The sequence below is a fragment of the Heptranchias perlo genome, chromosome 14 (genome assembly GCF_035084215.1).
Source record: "Heptranchias perlo isolate sHepPer1 chromosome 14, sHepPer1.hap1, whole genome shotgun sequence".
NCBI lineage: Eukaryota > Metazoa > Chordata > Chondrichthyes > Hexanchiformes > Hexanchidae > Heptranchias > Heptranchias perlo.
In genome coordinates, this window is record NC_090338.1 from 26,744,321 (window position 1) to 26,769,617 (window position 25,297).

The 25,297-nt window shown below is 41.6% G+C and overlaps 1 protein-coding gene across 6 annotated transcripts in view; it reads left to right on the forward strand.

The window, feature by feature from the left end:
* Positions 1 to 24,505, forward strand: part of LOC137332372 (sorbin and SH3 domain-containing protein 1 homolog) — a 108,947-nt gene extending 84,442 nt beyond the window's left edge. For 4 of the 6 annotated variants that reach the window (XM_067996141.1, XM_067996140.1, XM_067996142.1 and 1 more), the window contains 6 exons: positions 700 to 814; positions 913 to 1,017; positions 2,826 to 3,029; positions 15,229 to 15,278; positions 19,201 to 19,307; positions 22,464 to 24,505. In XM_067996141.1, coding sequence (XP_067852242.1) covers positions 700 to 814; positions 913 to 1,017; positions 2,826 to 3,029; positions 15,229 to 15,278; positions 19,201 to 19,307; positions 22,464 to 22,531 — 649 coding nt within the window. In that variant the 3' untranslated portion in view covers positions 22,532 to 24,505. Of the gene's footprint in view, positions 1 to 699; positions 815 to 912; positions 1,018 to 2,825; positions 3,030 to 15,228; positions 15,279 to 19,200; positions 19,308 to 21,765; positions 21,946 to 22,463 lie in introns of all 6 variants that reach the window. The other 2 variants (XR_010965640.1, XM_067996143.1) reach the window with 2 other exon arrangements.
* Positions 24,506 to 25,297: the final 792 nt, after the last annotated feature.

Consider the following 25,297-nt stretch of genomic DNA (forward strand, 5'->3'; position numbering starts at 1 on the left):
AGGGATCGGGCGGAAAAGTGGAGTTGAGGTAAAAGATCAGCCATGATCTTAATGAATGGCGGAGGAGGCGTGAGGGGCCGTATGGCCTACTCCTGCTCTGATTTCTTATATTCTTATGTTCTTATGTTTCCTTTGCCATTGATTGATCCTGATAATGCAGCAGAAACTAGAGTGAAAGGAACAGAACACTTCATTAACCAACTATTTTCAACTCCACAAATGGACTGGTATTTAGTTCAGAACATAAATCGTTTATTAGGCTTTCACTTCCATGACCTCTGTTCAAATCTGCCCCACACTGATGGAATGAAACTATCTTCTCTCTGCAAGGTGACTGAAAGGGCCCTATGCGAACAGCTTTGGGCAATCTAGGCCCTGTTAATACTGGGCATGAGCCCACAATACAAGATTGCCTATAAAATGAAATTCTGGCCATCCACTTTATACATCCACACTTTTACATTTGAAATATAGGCAATTAAATTATTTTTTATTTGGATGCATTCCTTAATAGCATTCCAAAAGAGCACACCAGCTTTTCACATCAGGGAAAATGCATTAAAATAGTTTGAGTCTGTAATTGCTGGCAAACACATCTGAGAGAGTCCATCTACAAGTAATGGATTCTTTTGATGTGGTAACATGATAACGTCAAAGTTCAGTTGCACGACCACATGAAACTCAATAATGTTTCTACAGAGAATTGCCTGTCAGAAAGGGAGATATCATCTTCATCCACAGACAGATGGATCACAACTGGTATGAAGGCGAATGCAACAGACAGAGTGGCTTACTCCCAATTTGCTACGTAGAGGTTGGAGAAAATTTAATCCATTCATTTCATTTTAAAAAATAAAGTTTAAAAATGGGCCTTAATATCAAATTATTCCTAATTGCAACTTTTTTTGTCAGCCTGTTTCTGAGCTGCAGACACACCTACAAGAAACGCTTGAAGAAGTAGCAATTGCTAAATTCAGATTTGCTGCCTTGACTAATATAGAACTACCGCTGGAAAAGGTAAACAACCCATGTTGATCTAGCCTTAACCCAGAGGTCTTGATGATTTTATAGGCTATTATGGAGCAAGACTTGGTTTATATAAAGACATTGTCAATTTGGAAGGGAAAATCAAAGAAAATCACCTAGCTCTCATGTACCTGCCTGTGGTCAATCCAAGAGAAATACAGGCAAAGACTTGAAAGCAAGTTATCTGCCCCTCCTTTCACAAGATAAATACAGATCAGAGAGGCCATTCAGAAAATCTTAGCTCATCCATCCATAAAAAAACCTTGCAAAAAACCTCCCATCATCCAATTATATCTTAAAGTACGGTAGGGTAATGGTTATGTTACTGGACTAGTAATATAGAGAACGTAATTTCAAATCTTACCATGGCAGTTTGAGAATTTGAATTCAGTTTTTAAAAGCTCGAATCAGTAAAAAGTGACCATAAAGCTGTCGGATTGAGTTAAAAACCAAACTACTTCACTAATGTCCTTTAGGGAAGGAAACCTGCCATTCTTATCCAGTCTGGCCTATATGTGACCTTTAGCCCCTTGAATTAACATTTGTTTCCCATGTAATATTCCACATTTCAGAGCTGTGTCATAATGTTACCAGATGTCAATTTACATTTTTTTTGGCAGCTGGGTTTTTGAGGGGGGGAGTGGGGTGGTGGACGCTGGATGTGGACACCTCAAAAGGGCCGGCAGTAGGTGAGATTTTTTTGCTGGGCCTACTTCTGCTCTTCATGGGTGCACCAAAAAAAAATTGAAAGTTTCCTAGGCCATTTTTTGAGTGGCATCGAACGGTCCCTTCAAGGACCACTAGTTTGGTTACTTAGCGCTTGGTGCAACTGGGTGAAGTGTGCATGGCATAGGTACCTGAAAATTGCAATTGGGGTCCTACTACCAACATGGGATGCCGATTTGTATATTTTAAGCAGCCTTCCTCCCGTTTCAGTTAGGTGAAAATTGCATCAGGCGGGCCTTGGGCGTCAATGGGGTGGCCAAGGTGCCCGCCCACCATGCCTGATTTTCAATTGCTGGCTGCCCATTTTTTCAGGTGAGAAACAGGTAGCCAGCAGTTGAAAATCGTCCCCATGGAACTCAAGGCAGCAACAATCTACTTAAGCATGTGCTATACAGGAAGATTGCGGACAGGCCAACTGGTATCACTGGCCTGTCCTCCATTCCTAGCCACAGTGCTCATTCAGGTACATTATTGTTCAATCACAACTACAAACCAATGAAGAAAATAGTTCTTTGAAGAAATTAGATCTTTTCTTATGTTTGAAACACATTCCTGAGCAAGGCACAACAGCAGCTCGTCTCACAAAGACATCACAATTAGGTCAAGGTGTCCTTGGTCAAATGTGAAAGGATGAGGAATTATGCGTCCATATGATCAAATTGAAGTTAAATTGAAGTTAAACTGTAACTGAGTTAAGTTTGCATTGTTTCAATTGTAAAGGTAATATTGGCCAAGTATGGGGTTCGTGCTTTTAGAAAAGTGTCATGGTTATATCAGCAGCTCTTGAATTACGGTGTTGCAGCTTGGCGGTGTTGCCTTTTGGAACATCAATGCACTTCACCACAACAAAAAAGGTCACCTGTGTGCAGCTGCGATTCTCCATGTGATGAATTTGAGGTCATCAGTAGGGAGATGTTAAAACATTGCCCATGTATATTTCCAAGCAGCCAAAAGGGGAAGGGTGCGGGCAGAGAAAACTACATTGGTTGTAAATGCCATGAATCAAGCTATTTAATCTGTTATATAGGTCCATGTATTGTATTTTAGTTTTACGTAATGATGATTTATTTCAGAATCAGACAGTAGTTCTGCTCCGGAGAATAGATGAGAACTGGTATGAAGGAAAGTATCCCGGGACAAATCGGAAAGGGATATTTCCAGTCACATATGTTGAAGTCATTGGGAAAACACAAGATGAGCCTGTCTGCCACCGAGATCTTCCAACATCTGGGAGTGATTTGAAAAAAAAAATGGCTTCCCAGAGGCCTTTTCAGCAGGTAAGATGGCACAAGGGATGATTTTACTTAATGTCTGGGATGTTGATTAAAATAAAAGATAAAGTGAAAGCTACAGTAATTCTGACAAGAGGCACTTTATTACCTTCCAGTGCTTCTGCACATATGATGTGCACCATGCACGAAGGAAGTATAAGAGTTCAGAAGAGGGTGAGACTCATGAGTAGCATTGAGCATTGGAGCACTGACACACAGCACCATGGAGCAGGTGGGGGGAAGAAGTAGGTTAAATTCCAGCCCCCATCCCGTACAAATTAGTTTGTGAACTGAGTTGCACCAGGCAGAGACTTTCAAATGAAGAACATAGTGTTTCCTTGTGGGGTGGGGGATAAAATTCGACAAGAGCATCATTCCTAAGTTACTATTGTATGCTACCTGCCTGCCAGTAGCCCAGAAGAACTATTGACAAAAAGCTGGAAGGTGGCCATCCCAGCCACCCATTCTCTCAATGGAAGAGGCAGGTGAGCTATTGGAAATTCAGGGAAAATAAATGAGGTGGCCATCCTTCAGTGGAGAGTAGAAATCCTTCCCTCCAAAAAAAATTGAGGAGAGAACAAAAATGTCAATAACAAACATTTAGTACTAAGACATTTACCATGATGTGCCAAAAATCTGAGACTATGGACTCAATTTTAAAATGGTGGCGGGATGGCAGCGGGGGTGGGGGTGGGGGGGGTTAAGGTGCACATGGAAAACTCGAATAAAAAAACTTAACTTTTCCGACACAATGGTGATGTAATTGATGGTGATTAAAGTTGTTTCCGGGTTTCGCGCCCAGGAGAGTTTAAATCGGTTTAACTATCTACTATGCCAGAAATAAAGTACCTTAAGTACCTCGATGATGTACATTTGGTTCTTTAACTATCATCCCGCCGGGTTTAATTGCCGGCGGGACTTCCGCATTTGGGAAGCGCGCGCACACAGGTGCGTCTGTGGGAAACCTGGAAGTCGGCGGGTTGGGGCCGGCTTCCTCACCCGCTTGGGATTTTCCCTATTTTTGCAGCCCCCCTGCCCCCAATGCACCCGCAATTTCATTTGAAAATTGGGGCCCATGCAGCCATATTTTTACGTCAATCTCTAATTTTAGTTTGTGATCAAGAGCTTACAGTACCACATGGTTTATCTTTACTGCCCAGTATCTAGTCCCACAGTAATGTGAGTTGAGATCAAAACAATGAAACCTCTTGCTGTATGAACTGGATACTGCAATCTCCTACGTATCACTATGTCCACTTCTACAATGTTCCAAAAGGCATGTTGGTAATTAACATTTCAATGCTTTTCTTACCGTGTGCATAAATGGCTGTTGTATTGACCTACATAACACTGTACAGTTTAATTGAGAGACATGATAAGGTGCCGTATAAGTGCAAGTTCTTTCTTTCCAAATGTTATGGTAATTTGAAAGAATGCTCTGGAGACCAACCTGTAAATACCCTACGATTCAGGCTCTAACTTCAGTGCAGTGCTTTTGATACCAATAGCCCAAAGTCCTTTTTGGGACTGACATTTCCTTTGTCATTCCCTCATTTTCTGAGTGCTCTAATGTCCTGTTTATTGATGTGGTGACGTTAAGACGCTCTAAAAAGAGAGTACTCTTCTTCTGTACTGCAACTAGTTTAACCATTGCAATAAAATCTATCACTATGCCAAAGATCTCCTTCACTGTATCTATATTATTCAGTAATTAGAGTTTGACAGCAGGTCAAACTGCTGCCGCCTTATGTTAATTCATGGTGTTGAAGCTAGTTTTCCCTGTGGGCTCACAACCTCATCAAAATAATATCATGTGAATATAAGGACTTGTAGACAAGCCCTTTTCATTATTCAGTGGAGAGAGGCATGTTTTCAACAATATATTTTGATATCTGATGATGCTTCCACAATAGAAAGGGCAAAGAAATAACATGTTGATTGTGGCTATCCGTGGTGGAATTGTAATGTAATCTTTTTATTCCACTTACATATTAGGCTGTTGTACAATGTATAATAGATATGGGATTGTATTATATAGTGCGTGGACCATTATATTACACAATTTGCACTATAAGAAATAAGAAATAGGAGGAGTGGGCCTACGGCCCCTCAAGCCTACTCCGCCATTCAATAAATCATGGCTGATTGTCGACATCAATTCCACATTCCCGCCCGATCCCCATATCTCTTGATTCCCCTTGAGTCCAAAAATCTATCGAGCTCAGCCTTGAATACAATCAACAACTGAGCATGCACAGCCCTCTGGGGTAGAGAATTCCAAAGATTCACAACCCTTTGAGTGAAGAAATTCCTCCTCATCTCAGTCTCCTCTTATCTGACCTCTTATCCTGAGACTCTGCCCCCTAGTTCTAGACTCTCCAGCCAGGGAATACAATCTCTCAGCATCTACCCTGTCAAGCCCCCTCAGAATCTTGTTTGTTTCAATAAGATCACCTCTCATTTGATTAAATTCCAGAGAGAATAGGCCCATTCTACACAATCTCTCCTCATCGGACAACCCTCTCATCCCAGGAATCAATCTAGTGAACCTTCACTGCACCGCCTCCAAGGCAAGTTTATCCTTCCTTGGATAAGGTGACCGAAACCATACTCAACACTCCAGGTGAGGTCTCACCAAGGCCCTGTACAATTGGAGTAAGACTTCCTTACTCTTGTACTCCAACCCCCTTGCAATAAAGGCCAACATGCCATTTGCCTTCCTGATTGCTTGCTGTACCTTCATGCTAACTTTTTGTATTTCTTGTACGAGGACACCCAAATCTCTCTGAACACCAGCATTTAATAGTTCCTCACCATTTAAAAAATATTCTGTTTTCTATTCTTCCTACCAAAGTGAATAACCTCACATTTCCCCACATTATACTCCATCTGCCACCTTCTTGCCCACTCACTTAACCTGTCTATATCCCCTTGCAGAGTCTGTGTCCTCCCCACAGCTTACTTTCCCACCTAGCTTTGTATTGTCAGCAAACTTGGATATATGACGCTCGGTCCCTTCATCTAAGTCATTAATATAGATTGTAAATAGCTGAGTCATTAATATAGATTGTAAATAGCTGAGGTCCTTGCAGTACTCCACTAGTTACAGCCTGCCAATGAAAATGACCCATTTATCCCTACTCTCTATTTTCTGTCCGTTAACCAATCCTTTATCCATGCTAATAAATTACCCCCAACCCCATGAGCCCTTATCTTGCATAACAACCTTTTATGTGGCATCTTATCGACTGCCTTTTGGAAATCCAAATATACTACATCCACTCGTTCCCCTTTATCTACCCTGCCAATTACATACTCAAAAAACTCTAGTAAATTTGTCAAACATGATTTCCCTTTCCTAAAACCATGTTGACTCTGCCTAATCATATTATGATTTTCTAGGTGTCCCGTTACCACTTCCTTAATAATGGACTCTGGTATTTTCCCAACGACTGATGTCAGGCTAACTGATCTGTAGTTCCCTGTTTTCTCTCTCTCTCCTTTCTTGAATAGCGGGGTTACATTTGCTACCTTCCAATCCGCTGAGACCATTCTAGAATCTAGGGAATTTTGGAAGATCACAACCAAATTACACTATTTTGTGTAGTGTGGTAAGTTAGATGTTAGGGGGGGGGATTTTCACAGGGATTCACTCGCCCAACCGCAGTATCTCCAACGGAAAAAGCTACAAAAACCCCAGAAAAACAGTGTAAGCATGTGAACATTTTTCTGGGGTTTCCACAGCTCTTCCACTGAAGTTGAAGTGGACGAGCGGAAGAGCCCCCATAGAAATTCACCCCAATTATGTTTAGTACATCTTATAATGTGAAGTGCACTATAATATAGAGCATTCCATTCAGTATGTTATATAGTGTGCGATATAATATATTGGGGGGCTGATAATGTAATGCTTGGCACCAGATGGGCATGGCATTGGGTAATGCAGTGGGGAAGCGCCAGTGGTGCTGTGGGCCTGAGCACCAGATTCATTAAGATCTCAAACAAAATGCATCTCAGCTGCTTGCCCTACAATATGTTCTTACTGTCTAAACAGCATTGCAGTCTCTCAGTGTCCATATGAAATGAGCACTGGATGGTGGTCCTGAAATCAACATGGTCAAATGATCTGGTAATTCAGGAGTTTATCTTTACTGCCCAGTATCTAGTCCCACAGTAACGTGAGTTGGGGTCAAAACAATGAAACCCCTTGTTGTATGAACTGGATACTGTAATCTGATGAACACCTCTGTGAGATAATGCCAATTATAAATGAACTGGCTGATTTATTTTACAAGCAATAAGTGAATAATCAGAGTAACAACTTATAGTAAATCTCACCCGACTTCAATTTATTTTCATAACATGAAAATAACAAAGTACACCACACTGAGCGTGTTAGCTAGCTTATTGCACACTTCTGGCCAGTGGACTCTCTGAAACTGATCAGCCCTGAACTTAAGGAGAGAGTTTTCTCTCTTTAGGTCTGGCTTCCTTGTCCGATCATGTGGAGAGTTTTGTTCCTTTATTCCTTAACTAGACAGCAAGCCAAGGATTTTACCTGTGACCTTCTCCCAGTTCTCTGTGCCCAGGGATTGGGCAGTTGAACTGCCAATCAAATCTGACAACCATTCTTTTAGGCTTGGGCTCCTGGCAACTAACGCTACTGAGCCCAAATGAATAGGGTCATTCCAAAATCTCATATATGAATGCTTACTGGGATGTTTTTAATGAACTTGCATTGTCTCTAGTAATCTGGATAAATGCTACACCTGAATTCTAATCAGCATCCCCAGCACATGGCTGTTACGTGAATTTTATCCAATGTGAAATAATTTTAACTTAATAATAACATTTTAATATAAATCCTTCCATGCCCTAGAAGTCATAAATCCCAAATTGTGGCATTTATTTTTTTTACATTTATTAATTCAAATTCAATTTTTTTAGTGCAAAAATATACATTGAACTACCAGAAGTGGTTTGTACCAAGAATTACAATTATAATTTTTTAACATCCTTTTGAGGGAAGGATGTCTGTCTATTTTCATTGTTTTTTTGGTGAATATATTTGTTCAAACAGTGAGGTAGATTTGAACTTTTGGGCGGCTGACCTGGGGAGCGTGCTAGCTACCTGCCAGTGCTGGGAATGATGAGGCCGGAACCATTTTAATGGCCTGGTCCCTATTTAAATAGAACCAGTGAGCTGCAAACAAATGAGAATGGCACCAATAAGAAGCCTGGTTAAGTCCTTTCCTAGTCAATGATTTACGCAGTCCTGTGATGCAGCATACTTGGCATAAACTAAGTTTTAGAATCGTATGCCAACAACTTTAAATGAATCCACTCGCCGTTTGTCTAAAGGAAATATCACCTGGTAATTTGTCTTGCAAGAAAACAGCAGGATTGGTGCTGCACTAATGGCATTACATTTGTCCCATAATGTTTTTGAATGTTAAGATTTTATTTCAAAACTAAAAACAGGTATCAAGGACCACATTCCTAATGTCCACTATGGAACTTTCCCGAATACCAATATTTGCAACATTTTTGGGAATGGGTTGTTCCAGGAACTTATCTTTATGGAGGTGATAATGTCCATTATGCAGAAAATGAAAATTAATCAGATCCCACAATTACTGTTGTTTTTAAATGCCCATTATGTGTAGAATGAGCCAACTACTGCCATTAAGTACATCTTGTCCAAGTGATCATGTTCAAAATGGCCACCTCTGTCATGCTGGCATCTTGTAATTCATTGGCTGCCTCCAATCAATGCAATGCTTCGCACAAATACTGTGTCTCATTGGTTAACTTTTAAAATGCTTTTTGTTCTTTCCCCTATTTTCTCCCTCTTGAAGTAACTGATACTTGTTTAGGTTTGGTTCCATTGGCATGCATCATCCTCCAGTCTCTTGCCAAGTGCCCAAGTTCAGGTGTGAGCCTAGGCAGTATTGGTGGCATCTCTTTGACTGTGAAGGGCATCACAACTGAGACTCTTCCTGTTCTTACCAAACACCTAGACACACACATTTTCTAGTCACTGGACACAATCAGAACCAAGAACCTCAACTGATTTTTTTTTTCATTCTAACCTAAGTGCACTGAAGCCAATTGCCCCTACAACGTATATTAACTCCAATCCTAAAAGAGCACTGTCTGGCGCATCAATGTGAATGTCTCAATTTCCTACACTAGACATCTGGGCCCTGAAATTCCTTGGTTCCGGGAGGATGGGGAAGGCCCGAAGAGTTTGGGGCAGAACAGAGTCCTTCTGGAGTTCCGTCCTGTTTACCGTGTCTTTTAAATTCTGGCAGGGATGGTCCATGGGCTGATCTGTTCACAACCCCATGTCAAGGAGCTATGTTTGGGTGAAATTCTGCCCAGTCTGCCTTTGTAAGGCCTAAGGGAAACTCGTGCCAACTGAGAGCTGACGTGCCTCCCACTCAGGACTTTAAGGAGGGGATTGACTTATTGACTTCCATCCCCAGTGCTTGCTCCATTGGTGGTTGATAGTAACGAGGAAAGCTGTAGACTGCAGGAAGATATCAATGGACTGGTCAGGTGGGCAGAAAAGTGGCAAATGGAATTCAATCCAGAGAAGTGTGAGGTAATGTAAGTGTAAGGTAGTGTAACCTTTCGATGAATGCAATTGGGGAGGGCAAACAAGGCAAGGGAGTACACAATAAATGGGAGGATATTGAGAGGTGTAGAGAAACAAAGGTACCTTGGAGTACATGTCCGCAGATCCCTGACGGTAGCAGGTCGGGTAGATAAGGTGGTTAAAAAGGCATACAGGATACTTTCTTTTCCAGGAAACACTGAGGGTAGCAAGGGCACAGAATGTACTCTGGGTGGGGGACTTCAATGTCCATCACCAAGAGTGGCTTAGTAGCACCACAACTGACAGAGCTGGCCGTGTCCTGAAGGACATAGCTGCCACACTGCACCTGCGGCAGATGATGAGCGAACCAACACGATGGAAAAACCTACTTGATCTCGTCCTCACCAATCTACCTGTCGCAGATGCATCTGTCCATGACAATATTGGTAGGAGTGACCACTGCACAGTCCTTGTGGAGACAAAGTCCCATCATTGCACTGAGGATACCATCCAACGTGTTGAGTGGCACTACCATTGTGCTAAATGGGATAGATTCAGAACAGATCGAGCAGCTCAAAACTGGGCATCCATGAGGCGCTGTGCGCCATCAGCAGCAGCAGAATTGTATTCCAGCACAAGCTGTAACCTCATGGCCCGGCATATTCCTCACTCTACCATTACCAACAAGCCAGGGGATCAAACCTGGTTCAATGAGGAGTGTAGAAGAGCATGCCAGGAGCACCTAAAAATGAGGCGCTAACCTGGTGAAGCTACAACACAGGACTGCGTGCATGCTAAACAGTGGAAGCAACATGCTATAGACAGAGCTAAGCGATTCCACAACCAACGGATCAGGTCAAAGCTCTGCAGTCCTGCCACATCCAGTCATGAATGGTGGTGGACAATTAAACAACTAACGGGAGGAGGAGGCTCGTAAACATCCTCAATGATAGCAGAGCCCAGCACGTGAGTGCAAAAGACAAGGCTGAAGCATTTACAACCACTTTCAGCCAGAAGTGTCGAGTGGATGATCCACCTTGGCCTCCTCCTGATATCCCCACCATCACAGAAGTCAGTCTTCAGCCAATTCGATTCACTCCACGTGATATCAAGAAACGGCTGAGTGCACGGGATACTTCAAAGGCTACGGGCCCCGACAGTATCCCAGCTGTAGTGCTGAAGACTGGTGCTCCAGAACTAACCGCACCTCTAGCCAAACTGTTCCAGTACAGCTACAACTCTGGCATCTACCCGACAATGTGGAAAATTGCCCAGGTATGTCCTATCCACAAAAAGTAGGACAAATCCAATCCGGCCAATTACCGTCCCATCAGTCTACTCTCAATCATCATCAAAGTGATGGAAGGTGTCGTCGACAGTGCTATTTTTTTCGCCCAGAGGGTGGTTAGGGTCTGGAACCTGAAAGGGTGGGAGAGGCAGAAACCCTCAACTCATTTAAAAAGTACTTGGATGTGCACTTGAAGTGCCGTAACCTACAGGGCTATGGACCAAGTGCTGGAAGGTGGGATGAAGCTGGATAGCTCTTTTTCGGCCGGCACAGACACGATGGGTCGAATGGCTTCCTTTTGTGCCATAATTTGCTATGATTGGGAAAATGAAGTCAGCATTTATAAAGGACAATCAATGTAACATTTTTATGAATGCACCATATCATAAAATGGAAGGACATGAGTTCACACCTACTATTTCCCCACACAGAAAATTTTAGTATGACTGTCAGAAATTGGAACAGGGTGGGGGGGAGGGGAGGGAGGGAGAGACACAGAGAGTCAAGCCAGGTCATTTTCAAACAATTTCTAGCAGATGGTTACAGAGCAGCATATGACCCCACAAAATCTCTCCTCTCTGTACAAAACAATTTTAGACAATAAAGGCCAGGAATTTCCTCAGAGCTCCTCCCACTCCGCCGGCATTACTTTGCCAGAAACTAAGTTTACAGGCCTAAACAGGGTTTACGCTGCACTTCCAACGGAGCGAGAGTAGCTCCAAGCAGTCATCCCAGTCAAAGAGAATGGCAGAATGGAAGAAATTAACATAAAACTGTTAAAAGTTTTGTAAATCCTGAAGCGGAAACCTAAGCTAAATTTAGGAAATAATCTGGAACAACCCCTGGTTAACCGAGGCTGCAGTGAGATTTTCATCTTGCTGATTATTTGAGGCTTGAATTTATTCAGATCAGTATAGTATAGGACATGCATGTTTCCCCACTCAGCATTGACAAATATCACACTAAATAAATGAAGTACAATAACAATCTCACTGCTGCAGCTTATCTTTGACACGATAGCTGTGAGTGATTTATATGGCAATCGTTAAGGTTTCAGTTCAGCGTTTGCTCTTAATTACACATAGACAGGCCAGCCTTTGTGTTGGCAATACATCAAACTGTCAGTAAACACGCTTTCATAATGAGTCTTGTGCTAACAAATGATTGTGTGTTAAAGTGCATGAGGACTGTATTTCAACATCTGAATAAAAGCTATTTGTGTGCTTATACACAAAGTGTACACTTTGTGGGTGCACCAGTATGAAAGTACAACTGTGCTTAATACGGTTATCATGCAAGTCTAAACCATATATCAGACTTATTGGCCTAGAAATTTGGCCACACAGCACCCATTTTTCGGGTGCTAACCGGCCTACTGAGCTCCCAATATGGCGGGCAGGAAGCGTGCGCACACTTCCGTCCGGCAGTGCGCCGCCCACCATATTGGAGAAGTTAGTTGATGGTTTATCATTTCAGGCTGTTGCTTGACTTCTGAGCATTTTCTGGTGTGTTTTATCACTCTGGAAGGTTTGTGTAAACAGAGAAAGATTTTACTGGTGTCGCACTGTTGTTGCTGCCTCAGAAATAGTTTGGCTGCAGACATGGGTCACGCCTTCGAGCTGGAGGAAGAGGGGGAGCAGTAAGGAAGATGCCACAGAGCAGGAACTGCTGCCAGTTGGAGGGAGGAGAAGCAGGGCACTGCACAGGAGGCCATACCCACAGCGGGTATTCAGGTGGCATTTCTACATTAACTTTACTTAGAAGCAATGGCTCGGGCGCCTTTGCTTCACCAAGGAGGCTGTCACCGAACTATGTCACCTGCTGCAGCCACAACTTGAGCCTCGGACCAGACAATGGACAGCGCTGCCTGTGGCTGTCAAGGTCACCGTAGCCCTTAACTTTTATGCCACGGGCTCCTTTCAGGCTGAAACAGGTGACATCAACCACATCTCACAGTTCACGGTACACTGATGTACCAGAGAGGTCAGCTTGGTTCTCTACGCCACGAGGAACACCTGCATCTCCTTCCCTATGGACAGAGCGAAGCAGGACGAGAGAGCATCAAGTTTCGCCCACATAGGAGGCTTCCCCAGCAAGGTGAAATGGAATGCACCTACAATGCCTTGATTGCTCTCTATCACCAGCCTGGCATCTTTATCAATCGAAAGGGATTACACTCCCTCAACGTCCAGCTGGTTTGTGACCACAAGCAGCACATCAAGCAGGTCTGTGCCCACTATCCCGGCAGTCATCACTCTTTCATCCTATGACAGTCCTCTGTGCCGCCTTTATTCCAACCAGGCAGCCAAGGTACTGGCTGGCTATTGGGCGACAAGGGCTATCCCCTCCTGACATGGCTCATGACTCCTGTCAGGAAACAGCGCACAGCTGCAGGACAGGCCTACATTTAGAGCCGTGCTGCCACGAGGAACATTACTGAGCAAACACAAACTTGTAGTACTATGAGCGTGAGAATGAAAATGAACTATTGATTGCCATGCACTTCTCAGTGAGTTTACATAGGGGACAATAGGACTTGAATATTACAAACATGTTTCTGGATCAGATAAGTCTTTACTGGCATTTTGGAGTACCTCTGAGTCCTCTTCCTTCCTAAAGCTCCAGCACTCTGTGTTTATGTGCTGTTGTTACATATTCTAATTCTCAGGGTGGGTTATACATTCTATTAAGTTCTATTCAGTACTCCGTTATTGCATTGACATTGAACTTGTGTCTATAAATCACACAACACTGAACCATTCTTTACACAACCCAAGCAAAATAAAGCCAATGTGCACTGTGCTGCAGTCCAATCATGATAAATGCATAGTTATGCCAAGAAAAGTTATGCTTGCATCAGTTTAGATTGTTATAAACTGCAGATAAAAATGAGCCAATTTGGAAATCTTCATACCACACAGACTGTTGAATATTTAATTCAGCAACTTAGACTAAGTTTAAAAACAGAAAAAAAAACTTAAAAGACAAAAACATACTTTCTACACAGAAATTGGTGTCAACTGACAGTGAACTTCTTATATTTTGTGTGTTGAGGAATGAAAGAGCTTTGTTGGGTTCGTGAAATTAACAAAGCTTTTTCAGTTTTACAAACATGACACCATTACATCATTCACATGAAATCATCATATCATCTGCGGTCTCTTGTTTCCTAAATACACTGTGTTGGGGTGTAGTTCCACAGGTGGCAGCAAACCTGCTTTAGTATAATCAGCATGTTGACCTTGAGGGCATCATACCCCAGCCTGGCCTTGTCTTCATTCAGTAACCACACATGGCAGATATGTCTTCCATTTTGAAAAATAGAACATTTTATCGTCACAAAAAATTTAGTACAAAAACACTATGGCCTAGAAATTGGATTGTGCTGCACCCATTTTACAAGCGTAAGAAGGGCACTTAAGGGTCCAATATGGCGAGCATGCACACGCTCTTTCTATGCCATCTGCCATATTGGTTAGGGTTGCTCAGTAGGGCTGTTTCAGGCCCCTGTGCCAAAATGGACTGTGAATGACTGCAGCATGTGCCGTGCATACCCTGATTGGGAAATTCTGTCCACAGCCCATTATTCCCATTCACGCTATCACCGGAGTGGAACTTCATGATGTCATATTAGGTAAAGTTGTATACAAAACTTTAACTTGCAGGTTGCCTCTAATGAATCATTTGAACGCCAGCAAAAGATGCCTGAATAACACCAATAAATGTGCAAAAGATTTCATTATAAATATTAAGAATTATGCGACAATTCAGTAGAATGTGCTTTCCCTTTAAATGAAAATGAAATTTCACATCTCTGCTGAATATACAAATGGCAGCACTTTACTATTTGGGGTCATAACCCACTACAGCTTGGCAGACATAGAAACCCGATCATTTGGCTTCCCCAGAGATGGTGCAGGCACATAAAATAAAAGGTTTCAACATGTTGAAAATGGTTGTAGGCTTTGGTGAGTCAAATGCCAGTAAATTATGGATCACTTGGCCTACATTATTGCCATATAACATCTTTCATTTCGACAGAGAATTTGAAATATTTGTGAGATTCCTGCAATCTATCCATTCTCTCACTGAGATCTCGAGGGATTATGAAAACCCTGAAACTCATTGACAGTGTGCATATAAGAGTGTAGTCTTATTGAATCATACTTTTCAAAATATATTAGTAAAACATAGATATGAAAATATTTTATTTTTCCTGAGATAAGGTGGTTGCTAATTAAATTCAGTCCTCAACTGCCTCATCATTTTATGCTGCCCTATCCAAGGCATTAAAGGATAATATGTTTTTTCTACAGCTTCAGCTAAGAAGTACGAATTTTGAGAACATTCAGTCTGGTGAAGAAACGTAAGCAATCTACATGAACACCTAATTAATTCTACCTCAGGAATGTTAGGAGCAATGTTGCTTAATAAAACACTCAAATTGTTTCATGCTTCAACTATTTGTGTGGGAAAAGGAAAAAAAATGGAAAATAAATTAACCTTATATCATGCATAAACAGCTGGATACGATTAGAAAGCATAACAGACTAACCAGGTCACAATGTGCCTTTTCTGGAGAGCGGTTGAGGAATATTTCTCTCATCCTGATATCAGTGCTATCCTCCTTCATTGGGAGGGTAAGATCGACCAGTCTGCAGACATCTAGGCAGATATTGGTTGAAATGCCAGTATAGGGAAAAGGACCCCTCTTCTGAGTAATTTTCACTACTTCCCCTAATGGTCAGATCAAAATGGCCAAAACTTGGTTTGAAGGTTAAACTTGAATGTGAATGTCAATCAAAACATTCAGAGCTGTGGGGATAGGGCAGGGGAGTGGGACTAACTGGATAGCTCTTTCAAAGAGCCGGCACAGGCATGATGGGCTGAATGGCCTCCTTCTTTGCTGTATGATTCTATGAAAACTGGGATTCAAACTCATCTCTTTCAGTCCTAAATCATCCAACTTAGTGTTTCTCCCAGATTATCTAGGCAACTCCATACAATGCCAATTTTTCTCTTATTGTCTAATATTTATTTGAAAAGTGAATCTCACTATGAGGAGCTCTTTTAAAACAAATTATTCTACAAAGAATTATGATTAAGATAAATCTCTTTATTTTGTTCCATCCATCTTTGTTTATTAAAATTTCTTTACATATGGAATGCTAGTTATCTTATAATGGGTACTGGCTTGAAGGAGTTAGTGAAACTAACTGTCAGGGTACTGAGTTCTCGTTAGCGGACATATAATCATAAACAGAGGAATGCATCAGCACTGACTGTGGTTGTTAATTCAGATCTATTCCAAGTCTAGCCATGTAACTTTTCCAAACCTATACTCCCAAATGTAACCAGCAGCACTCTGACTCTCAACTTGTTGCTAAGAAAGCGCACTGCCACCATGAAGAAATGTTTGACAAACTTTTATTTGTTTGGACAGGGAAACAAGCCAGAACTGCATCACTGTAGTGCTGATGATACCATGCCTAAGTAATGTGATCATGTGTATTTTCGAACAAATGATTTGCTAAATATTTTTCATGAAAACACTGCATGTTAAACATTTTTTGTAACTGATTTTTTAAGATACCTTGATGGTGAGACTCCTTTAAACTGCCACAGATTGTAAAATATGGGTTCAGTTCTACAGTGACTGCACTGTACTACATCATTGCAAGTAACTGATTCCAGTTGGACTACAACAACAATAAAAACTTGCATTTATATAGCGCCTATAATGCAATAAAGCATCTCAAGGCACTTCACAGGAGCGATATCAAACAAAATTTGACACCGAGCCACATAAGGAGGTGGTAGGACAGGTTACCAAAAGTTTGGTCAAAGAGGTACGTTTTAAGGAGAGAGAGGTAGAGAGGATGAGATGTTTATGGAATTCCAGAGCTTAGGGCCTAGGCAGCTGAAGGCACAACCACCAATGGTGGAGCGATTAAAATCGGGACTGCGCAAGAAGCAGAGATAAGAACCAGGTGAGCGCAGTCCCACCCAGCTGGACGACAGAGGAGAGGCGTTGGAAGAGGATGGTATGGTCAACCATGTCAAAGGCTGCAGACAGGTCGAGAAGGACGAGGAAGGATAGTTTACCACGGTCACAGTCATGTAGGATGTCATTTGTGACTTTGATAAGGGCCGTTTCAGTACTGTGGCAGGGGTGGAAACCTGATTGGATGGATTCAAATGTGGAGTTGCAGGAAAGCTGGCCACAGAATGGGAGGTGACAACACGTTCAAGGGCTTTTGAGAGGAAAGGGAAGTTGGAGATAGGGCGTTAGTTTGCAAGGACTCAGTGGTCAAGGGTGGATTTTTGAGGAGGGGGTGATGATGGCAGATTTGAAGGGGAGGGGGACAGTACCTGAGGAGAGGGAACCATTAACAATATCAGCTAACATGGAGGCCAGGAAGGGAAGTTGGGTGGTCAGCAGTTTGGTGGGAATAGGGTCGAGGAGGCAAGAGGTGGGCCTCATGGTCATAATGAGCTTGGAGAGGGCATGAGGGGAAATAGGAGAGAAGCAAGAGAAACGTGCGAGTTCAGGGCCAGGGCAGGGGAGAACCATAGGGGCAGTTTGGCTTGGTGGGCTGGGGAAGGGATGGAAGAGGCAGCTGAACAGATGGTCTCAATCTTAGTGACAAAGAAGTCCATGAGCTCCTCGCACTTGTTGTTGGAGGTGAGGGTGGAGGAGGCAGGGGAGAGGGGTTTAAAAAGACGGTTTGTAGTGAAGAGAAGCTGGGAGTTATCTTTGCATTCCAGGATAATCCTGGGATAGTGAGCAGTTTTGGCAGAGGAGAGCAGGACCCAATAGTGCCTCATGTGGTCCAGCCAGATCTGGCGATGAATGGCTAAACCTGTTGTCAGCCATAAACGTTCAAGTCTGTGTCCCTTGGACTTAAGGGAGCGGAGGTGAGGGCCATACCAGGGGGAACTGCCGGGGTGAGAGCGAGTAATGGTTTTAATGGGAACAAGGGCATCAAAAGTTTTTCCACATCGTTCACCTGAGGAAGGAGGTAGCCTCCGAAAGCTTGTGAATTTAAAATAAAATTGCTGGACTATAACTTGGTGTTGTAAAATTGTTTACAATTGTCAACCCCAGTCCATCACCGGCATCTCCACATCATCAAAAGTGGAGGTGAGGGTGTTATTGAGCAGATCGGTAGCTGCAGAAATGACATGGTGAATGGCGGGCCAAAGGCTAGACAGTTGGGAATTTGGAAGTGCAGTTGTAAGTGACTTACGAGACAGAAAGGACAATTGGCACGGCTCAGACATTTGGCTGCTAGCAAGATGGAAAATTTAGAAGAATTGAGAGGTGCTGTTATGCCAGATAAGGAATGGTCTTGATATAGATGTGAGAGTACGTCATCTCCCTGCTCTTTCAGTCAAGGGAATTATGCATACGATAGCGGAGCAATAAAAGAAACAATTCTCAATGAAGCAAAGAAATCAAAACGATATTCATTTGTACCATTTTATAATGGATGGAAAAACCAAAGGGAACATATGAACAGTGACTCTAGCTAACAGTAAAGCAATTCACTCCCAACTGTGAAAGGGTTCTGCATCAAGAACACCAATTGTAGGGATCTTTCATATGACTGAATGTCTGGAGCACTCCATCACTAGTGCATCACTCAGTTTATTCTCTAGTTACGAAAACTTTGTAGGATTGTGACACCTCTTTAATTAGGTTTTTCAACATCTCACACTGCTGTGTGTGACAAAGACCTTTTTCACATGTGATTTTCACATCCTACACACAGTAAAGTGACCAGTCGTACCCACAGAGACACAGTCTGCTGGTTTTAGTAATTACATTTTTGGACCTTTTTGTATCCTCATATAAATAAAGCCATGAATATTCAGGATACTCTTTCTATGGGAGTTTGTCAATTGTATAGATTTAATTCTGATGCAACAATTAATCATTAAACTGTCAAGACATTGCAATAGCGCTCAAGCATGCTGTGCCACAGAGTGATAGGAGGTGAATTCAAATTCTCCACATGGTAAAATCAGAGGGAGGTGCAAAGCAGTTCCTCTCGGGAAGGAATGGAAAATAAGAGAATGAGTCACATCTGGACTGCTGTCACATGCCTCCATGCATACAGTTACAGAATTGCATTAGTAGAGGCCTGGGAGAAAGTTGTGTCTCTGCTCTCTGTCAGGGATGGTGTGTGGTACAAAAAGACCTAAAAAAACAAAAATAATATTTTTTTTTATCCCAAATGATCTGCAAAGCCAGAACAAATGATAAAGCTCATGTTTTATTACAGGTATTTGGCTTTATATTCCTTTCTTCCCAACAAGGATGATGAACTGGAACTCAGACAAGGAGACCTCGTTAATGTTATTAAAAAATGTGGTGACGGTTGGTACTTGGGTATGTTACTGATATACATACTACGGTGTGTTAAATGCAGCCTGTTCTTCAGTGTACTATTAAAATAAAACCCACAAGGTCTATCTCATTGCAGTATGAGTAACAAGGTACAAGTGCAGTCTGAATCACATGATACAGCTGATGGTTCAGGGAACTCTCCGTTCAACTTCACAATGGATTTTCATTAGTCTGTGTCTCTCATTATACTCCCAGTATGATCAACCTTTTCCTGTGTGTTATCTGTGTATCTGCAAGAGTGAAAATGCATCAAGCATAATATTAAAATAATGAAATTGTTCTGATATTTTCCTAAATGGGAAAGAAATACAACTGTTTCACTAGGTCAAGACGGAGGTACCCCATGGCTGCATAAATGCCACTTCTGCCAAGGGTGATGTTCTGTTACACCACCACCTAGATACTGTCAAGATTTGGTGTGATGTTTATACACTAAGAATTTTACTGTAGCTTTATAACACACACTCTGAGCTATCTGTTATTTTCTGTGTAACAATGGTACCAATATTTCAAGGCCTTTTTACCTTCGAATCCCGTGCAAGCTGCGTTTTGGAAGAATGATGGCGAAAAAAAAATTCCCTGCGTTCTCCCATTTGTATATTTAAGTCTACCACTGGTGCCACCTGTTGTTGAAGCAGAGTCAATAAATTATTTTAAAAGGAAATTAGTTGCTTGAAAAAGGGGAATATTAAAGAGTAAGGGCAGTGACCAGGAGAATGGGATAAGACTCGGTGGTACAGATTTGGTGAGCTGAATGATCTGTTTCTGTGCAGTGGCATTCTGTGATTCTTGTAGGTTCGTTAGAGTTCGAATTTAGTACATGGAGACTAGTTTTTCTGTGCATGTGCAGAATTCCCTACATAGGAGAACCATTATTTCCAGTTCAATTCTTTATTTAACCTTTGAGGATTTCCTACTAAACTCATTGCATATTATTTGCTTCGGGGTGTGTGTAATTGATTAACTACTCTATCCGTAATATCTCACTTAGCTGAAATGTTATGACATATTAAATAACAGAAAAGTAAATTTTCATTAAACATTAATTAAATAAGTTGGATTCCAGGAGGTATAAGATGGAAAGCAATTTGAGCACAAGCGGAGAAAATAAATCTGCTGGCCCTTTTCCATGAAATTTTCTGACATGATGCTGAAACTCTAGCCAATGGAAAACCAAAGCATCTAATTAGTGGGGTTGGGGATTGGCACTGAGCCGGTTCCTTGTGTCAGCCCGCAGACTCTCAGAACCAGCTCAGTGCATTTGGCAGGCTGGAGGAGGCAGTTGTTAAATCGAAAAAGTGAGTGTCTGCTGCCATGTATTGTACAGAGATTGAATGCTGGAGTAGAAATTGGATCTCATGGCGCCCATTTTCTGGGCAGAAAACAGAGGTAAGAAAAAACAACTTCAGGACTATGTCCAGTGCCCCGAAATCACCTGAAATAAGTAAGACCCCACATTGCTTCGAGCGATTTTTCGAGCGTTACTGGCATCTGCCTGAAACAGGTGTTAGCCCCTTTACATAACAACAAAAGATAAGTGCTTTATTTATTAAAAAAGCATTTTCGTGTGGAGTCAGGAGGAGCAGGAATGCAACTTCTACCTCCACTACTCTACTGAGGGCTGCTGCTACTCCATGACTGACCCCTCCCGTTCTCCTTCCCCTGCCACCCTCCCCTCTCAGCACCTACCTGCGTGCCGCTGCCAGCAAAGCAGGTGGTCCAAATTGGATCAGTAGACATGGGCGAGCTGCCTCCGGAGGTGTGATAGCTTGCCCCAATTATTCAGATGAGGCCCAAGGCTCAATTTCGATCGGGCCTCAGGCCTACCTATTCATGAACAGGGATTGTTCCCTGTGCCCAGTTCGTGCCTGCCTAGAAGCGAACGAATTTCTACCTCCGTGTATTTTTAGGAGTGATGTTAACAGTGCGAGAACCACACTTCGCAGTTGACTGCAATCCATCAAGAAAACTGGTTACGCTTGATGGGATCTTCAACTGCTTTTGGTTAAACAAAATAGCTTAAAGGTTATGGTGAACTTTTCATATTGTTTCCTTGCAGACAAACCCGCTCATCACTCACTCTTGACTCTCAAGTTAAAGAGTGATTAGCACTATTTTGAGGAAGGAACGATCACAGAAGAGTTGCTTGTCATTTTGTCATAAGATTGTGCACAAGTAATCTTTACCTGATATAAATGACAAGTCAATGGAAATGAAAATCGGGAGAGGTGTATAACCAGTGGCCGAGTCAATATCGCGTGTTTTACACTATCGGCCAAAGTCAAAGTTACCCCCATTGTGTTTCTAATAAACAGAGGCAAAATGTTTCCCTAGCCACTTTACAAAGGCAATGATAGAACATTGGGTGTCACCAGTGAGGTACAGTGTAGATAATCATTAATGCTTTTCTGATGAGGTATTTTCAAATAATTGACAACAGGCATGTATCAGTAAAGTAAAACAAGTGAAGACATCCAAATACAAGGAACAGATGACTGAATCTTGGAGTACTGCTGGAGAAAATTCCTGAGAGATGACAAAAGTGTAATAAATGGCCTCTATATCAATGAAAATAGAGCTTTTCAGCCATATGGGATTAACCATTTTAAAATGCAATAAAGTAAGGGACCATCCATAATTGCCATTATTTTTATAAGATTACGAAGTGTATGCGCGGGGTTGTCAATGCTTATTGTTCATTTATATTTTAGTCATTTTTTTACATTGAACTTTTTTAGATCCCCCATAAATAAGAGAGAACTGTTCTTATGCTTGTGCAAAGAATGAGAATTATGGATAGCCAACTGTGCCCTGGTGCTTAAAAATGATTTATTGTTTGGTCATTAATTTTCAACATTTTTGTACCACACTTTTGGTTATGAGGAGAGGTATGTGAATGAATAGTCTTTGTACTGTTGTGAAAAGTATGTGAATTATGGTTGGCCACTTAAAGTTTGCTTTAGGTACTTGAAAATTATTTGTTACAGAGTCATCAAATTCATACAGCAAGCAATATTTATTGAATACTTTTCAACTGCATTAAATGAATAAAAGTTTACTCCACTGATGAGATAGCTATCTTTAACTGAATAGTGTACTGTATAAAATATTAATTGTGCTGTTGTGTATTTTTTGTAGGTACATCCATAAGAACCAAGAAGTTTGGCACCTTCCCAGGAAATTATGTGAATAAATTATGTTTGTGACTAACAGAACTGAGTCTTCTAATGCAATCATTGGCCAATTTATGGACTGAATGGGTCAGGAAGAACACAGAAATGTACATTCTGTAAATAATGTCAAGTCCCGGTGATAAATTCAATTGGTCAGGAATCTCCTGGAAAGTTTCGACGTGACTAAGGTGTGAATGTTGCACCGTTTTTTTTCTGAGGAAATTTGCAAGTATCTGATTTAAGCCATAAGACCATAAGAGGTAGTAGCAGGAGTAGGCCATTTGGCCCTTCGAGCCTGCTCTGCCATTTAATGAGATCATAGGCCGATCTGATTTTTACCTCAACTCCACTTTCCCGCCTTTTCCCCATATCCTTTGACTCCTTTGCTGATCAAAAATTTGTCAAACTCAGCCTTGAATGTATTCAATGACTCAGCCTCCACAGCTTTTAGGGGTAAAGAATTCCAAAGATTCACGACCCTCTGGGAGAAGAAATTCCTCCTCATTTCCATCTTAAACAGGCGACTTCTTAGTCTGAAACTATGTCCCCTAGTTTTAGATTCCCCCATGAGGGGTAACATCCTCTCAACATCTATCCTATTGAGTCCACTCACAATTTTATATGTTTCAATAAGATCTCCTCTCATTCTTCTAAACTCCAATGAGTATAGACCCAACCTGTTCAATCTTTCCTCATAAGACAGCCCTTCCATACCCAGAATCAACCTTGTGAACCTTCTCTGAACTGTCTCCAATGCAAGTATATCCTTCCTTAAATAAGGGCACCAGAACTGTACGCAGTACTCCAGGTGTGGTTTCACCAGCACCCTGTACAGTTGTAGCATGACTTCCCTGCTTTTATACTCCATCCCCCTAGAAATAAAGGCCAATATTCCATTTGCCTTCTGGATTACCTGCTGCACCTGTGTGTTGACTTTTTGGGTTTCATGTACGAGGACACCCAGATCCCTCTGTACCGCAGCATTTTGTAGTAGCCAGTTTTACCCCAATTCATCGCCACACAAAAACTTCCTCGATCATTTACGCTGCCCCTGTGTTACGTCCGCCGAAATCTCACTTTGCTCATTATCGTAACTCCTCCTGCATGCAACAGGGAACGCGAGTTTCTTACATTTTCCCAAGTTTTGAACAGGCATAGGTTTACATGCAGAATTCGCTCTGATGTTTTATAGTGATTTTGTATTAGCGATTTATTTTTTAAATTATTTCTCCCTACCAAGACCTGCACTATATTTTCTATATATTTGAATACTTTTTAAATGGCATCAGAATCCGTTATATTAAAAAGTTCCCATAATTGCATTTTCTTAAACATGCTGTGCTTAATGTGCACAAATGAAGGTTTGATGGCTTCCAACTTTAATTTTCATAACATCAATAAGATAAAGAGGGACTTAAAAGGATGATGGCATAGGTACTGCGCTTTCCTTGGGCCCCGATTGTTTACGTTGGCAGCACTTGTTTTACGATGGTTTTTATTAAATTTTGGCATAAGTTGCCATTGGGAAGATAGTCATAAAATGGGTACATATTTCAGCATAAGTGCAATCCAGGAAATTCCGGCCAATTAGTGGGTGCTAAATGTATTTTTGTAAAAAAAAATTGTCCTAGACCTTGGGTTCAGCAATTCCCTCACTTAACCATTTTACACATTCTCCCATCCAAGAGAATGGTTAGATGACCTGTTCCCAGTCACTGTCGTGGCAGCTTTGTAACCAGTCAGTGGATGGTGTGCAAGAGTCCTGTGGATTAACTTACCCTTGAATTTTATTTTTTTCCTTGTGGAAAAGGGATCTCCCTCAGACAGACCTAGCTCAGGTTGGCAAGTTGTGGACATGAACCCATGTCCTCGCCTTCCTTGATATAGTGCACTGATACCACAAAATACACTGCCATCAAACTGCCTGTCTCAAATGCATTACTGAAAGATCAAGAATTTGTACTTTAAATAAACATGACTTGTGATGAAAAATAGTCTTAGAAACCACATCTCCTCCATTGATAGTAATTTCTTTGTCATTAGATGTGACTACTAGGCAACGATGAGTGTGATATTTCACTGAATATGATTCTTTGCTAAATGACAGAAGAGAGATTAAAGTCTGTTGAGCAGATATTAATGATAAAAGTCACCAATTCAAGCTGTGTGAAATTTCTGTAGATGCTCTAAAAGGAGAATATTTTATCAGATAAATATTTGGAAACATCAGAGAATACCATAGTGATTAAAGTGAAGGATAAACACCAACACAGACTGGTTGGGCTGAACACCCTGTTTTCATGTTGTCATTTCAATGTAAGTTCCATCACGACAGGCGAAAAGCAGAAATGCATCTGCCCCAGTGATCAGAGAACTCCAGGACAAATTATTCCCTGGTTGTTGCTGAAAATTAATCCTTAGGGAGAGAATAGACCCGACATCAACATCACCTTTCAACAAAAGTGACGACAGCTCATGCTATGGTACTTTGACGGATGAAAAGCTGCTTTGTATGAACTGTCTCTTTTACCTCACAAAACATGTTTGGCCTCATTCTTAACAGAAAATGTTTTGTTCTTGTGTTTCTTTCTATGGTATTGCTGAAATGAACTTGTTTACACTCACAACCAACATTGTAAAGGATCATTCCTTCCTCATTGGACTGTCAGGTACTAAAATCATTATTATAGTAATACAAAGACAAATGTCAAGCAAATGCCAGCAGTGTCGCTCTTATTAAGGCAACAACTATGTTTGTACCCAATATAATTCCACAGACTGATTCCTCATTGTCAGATC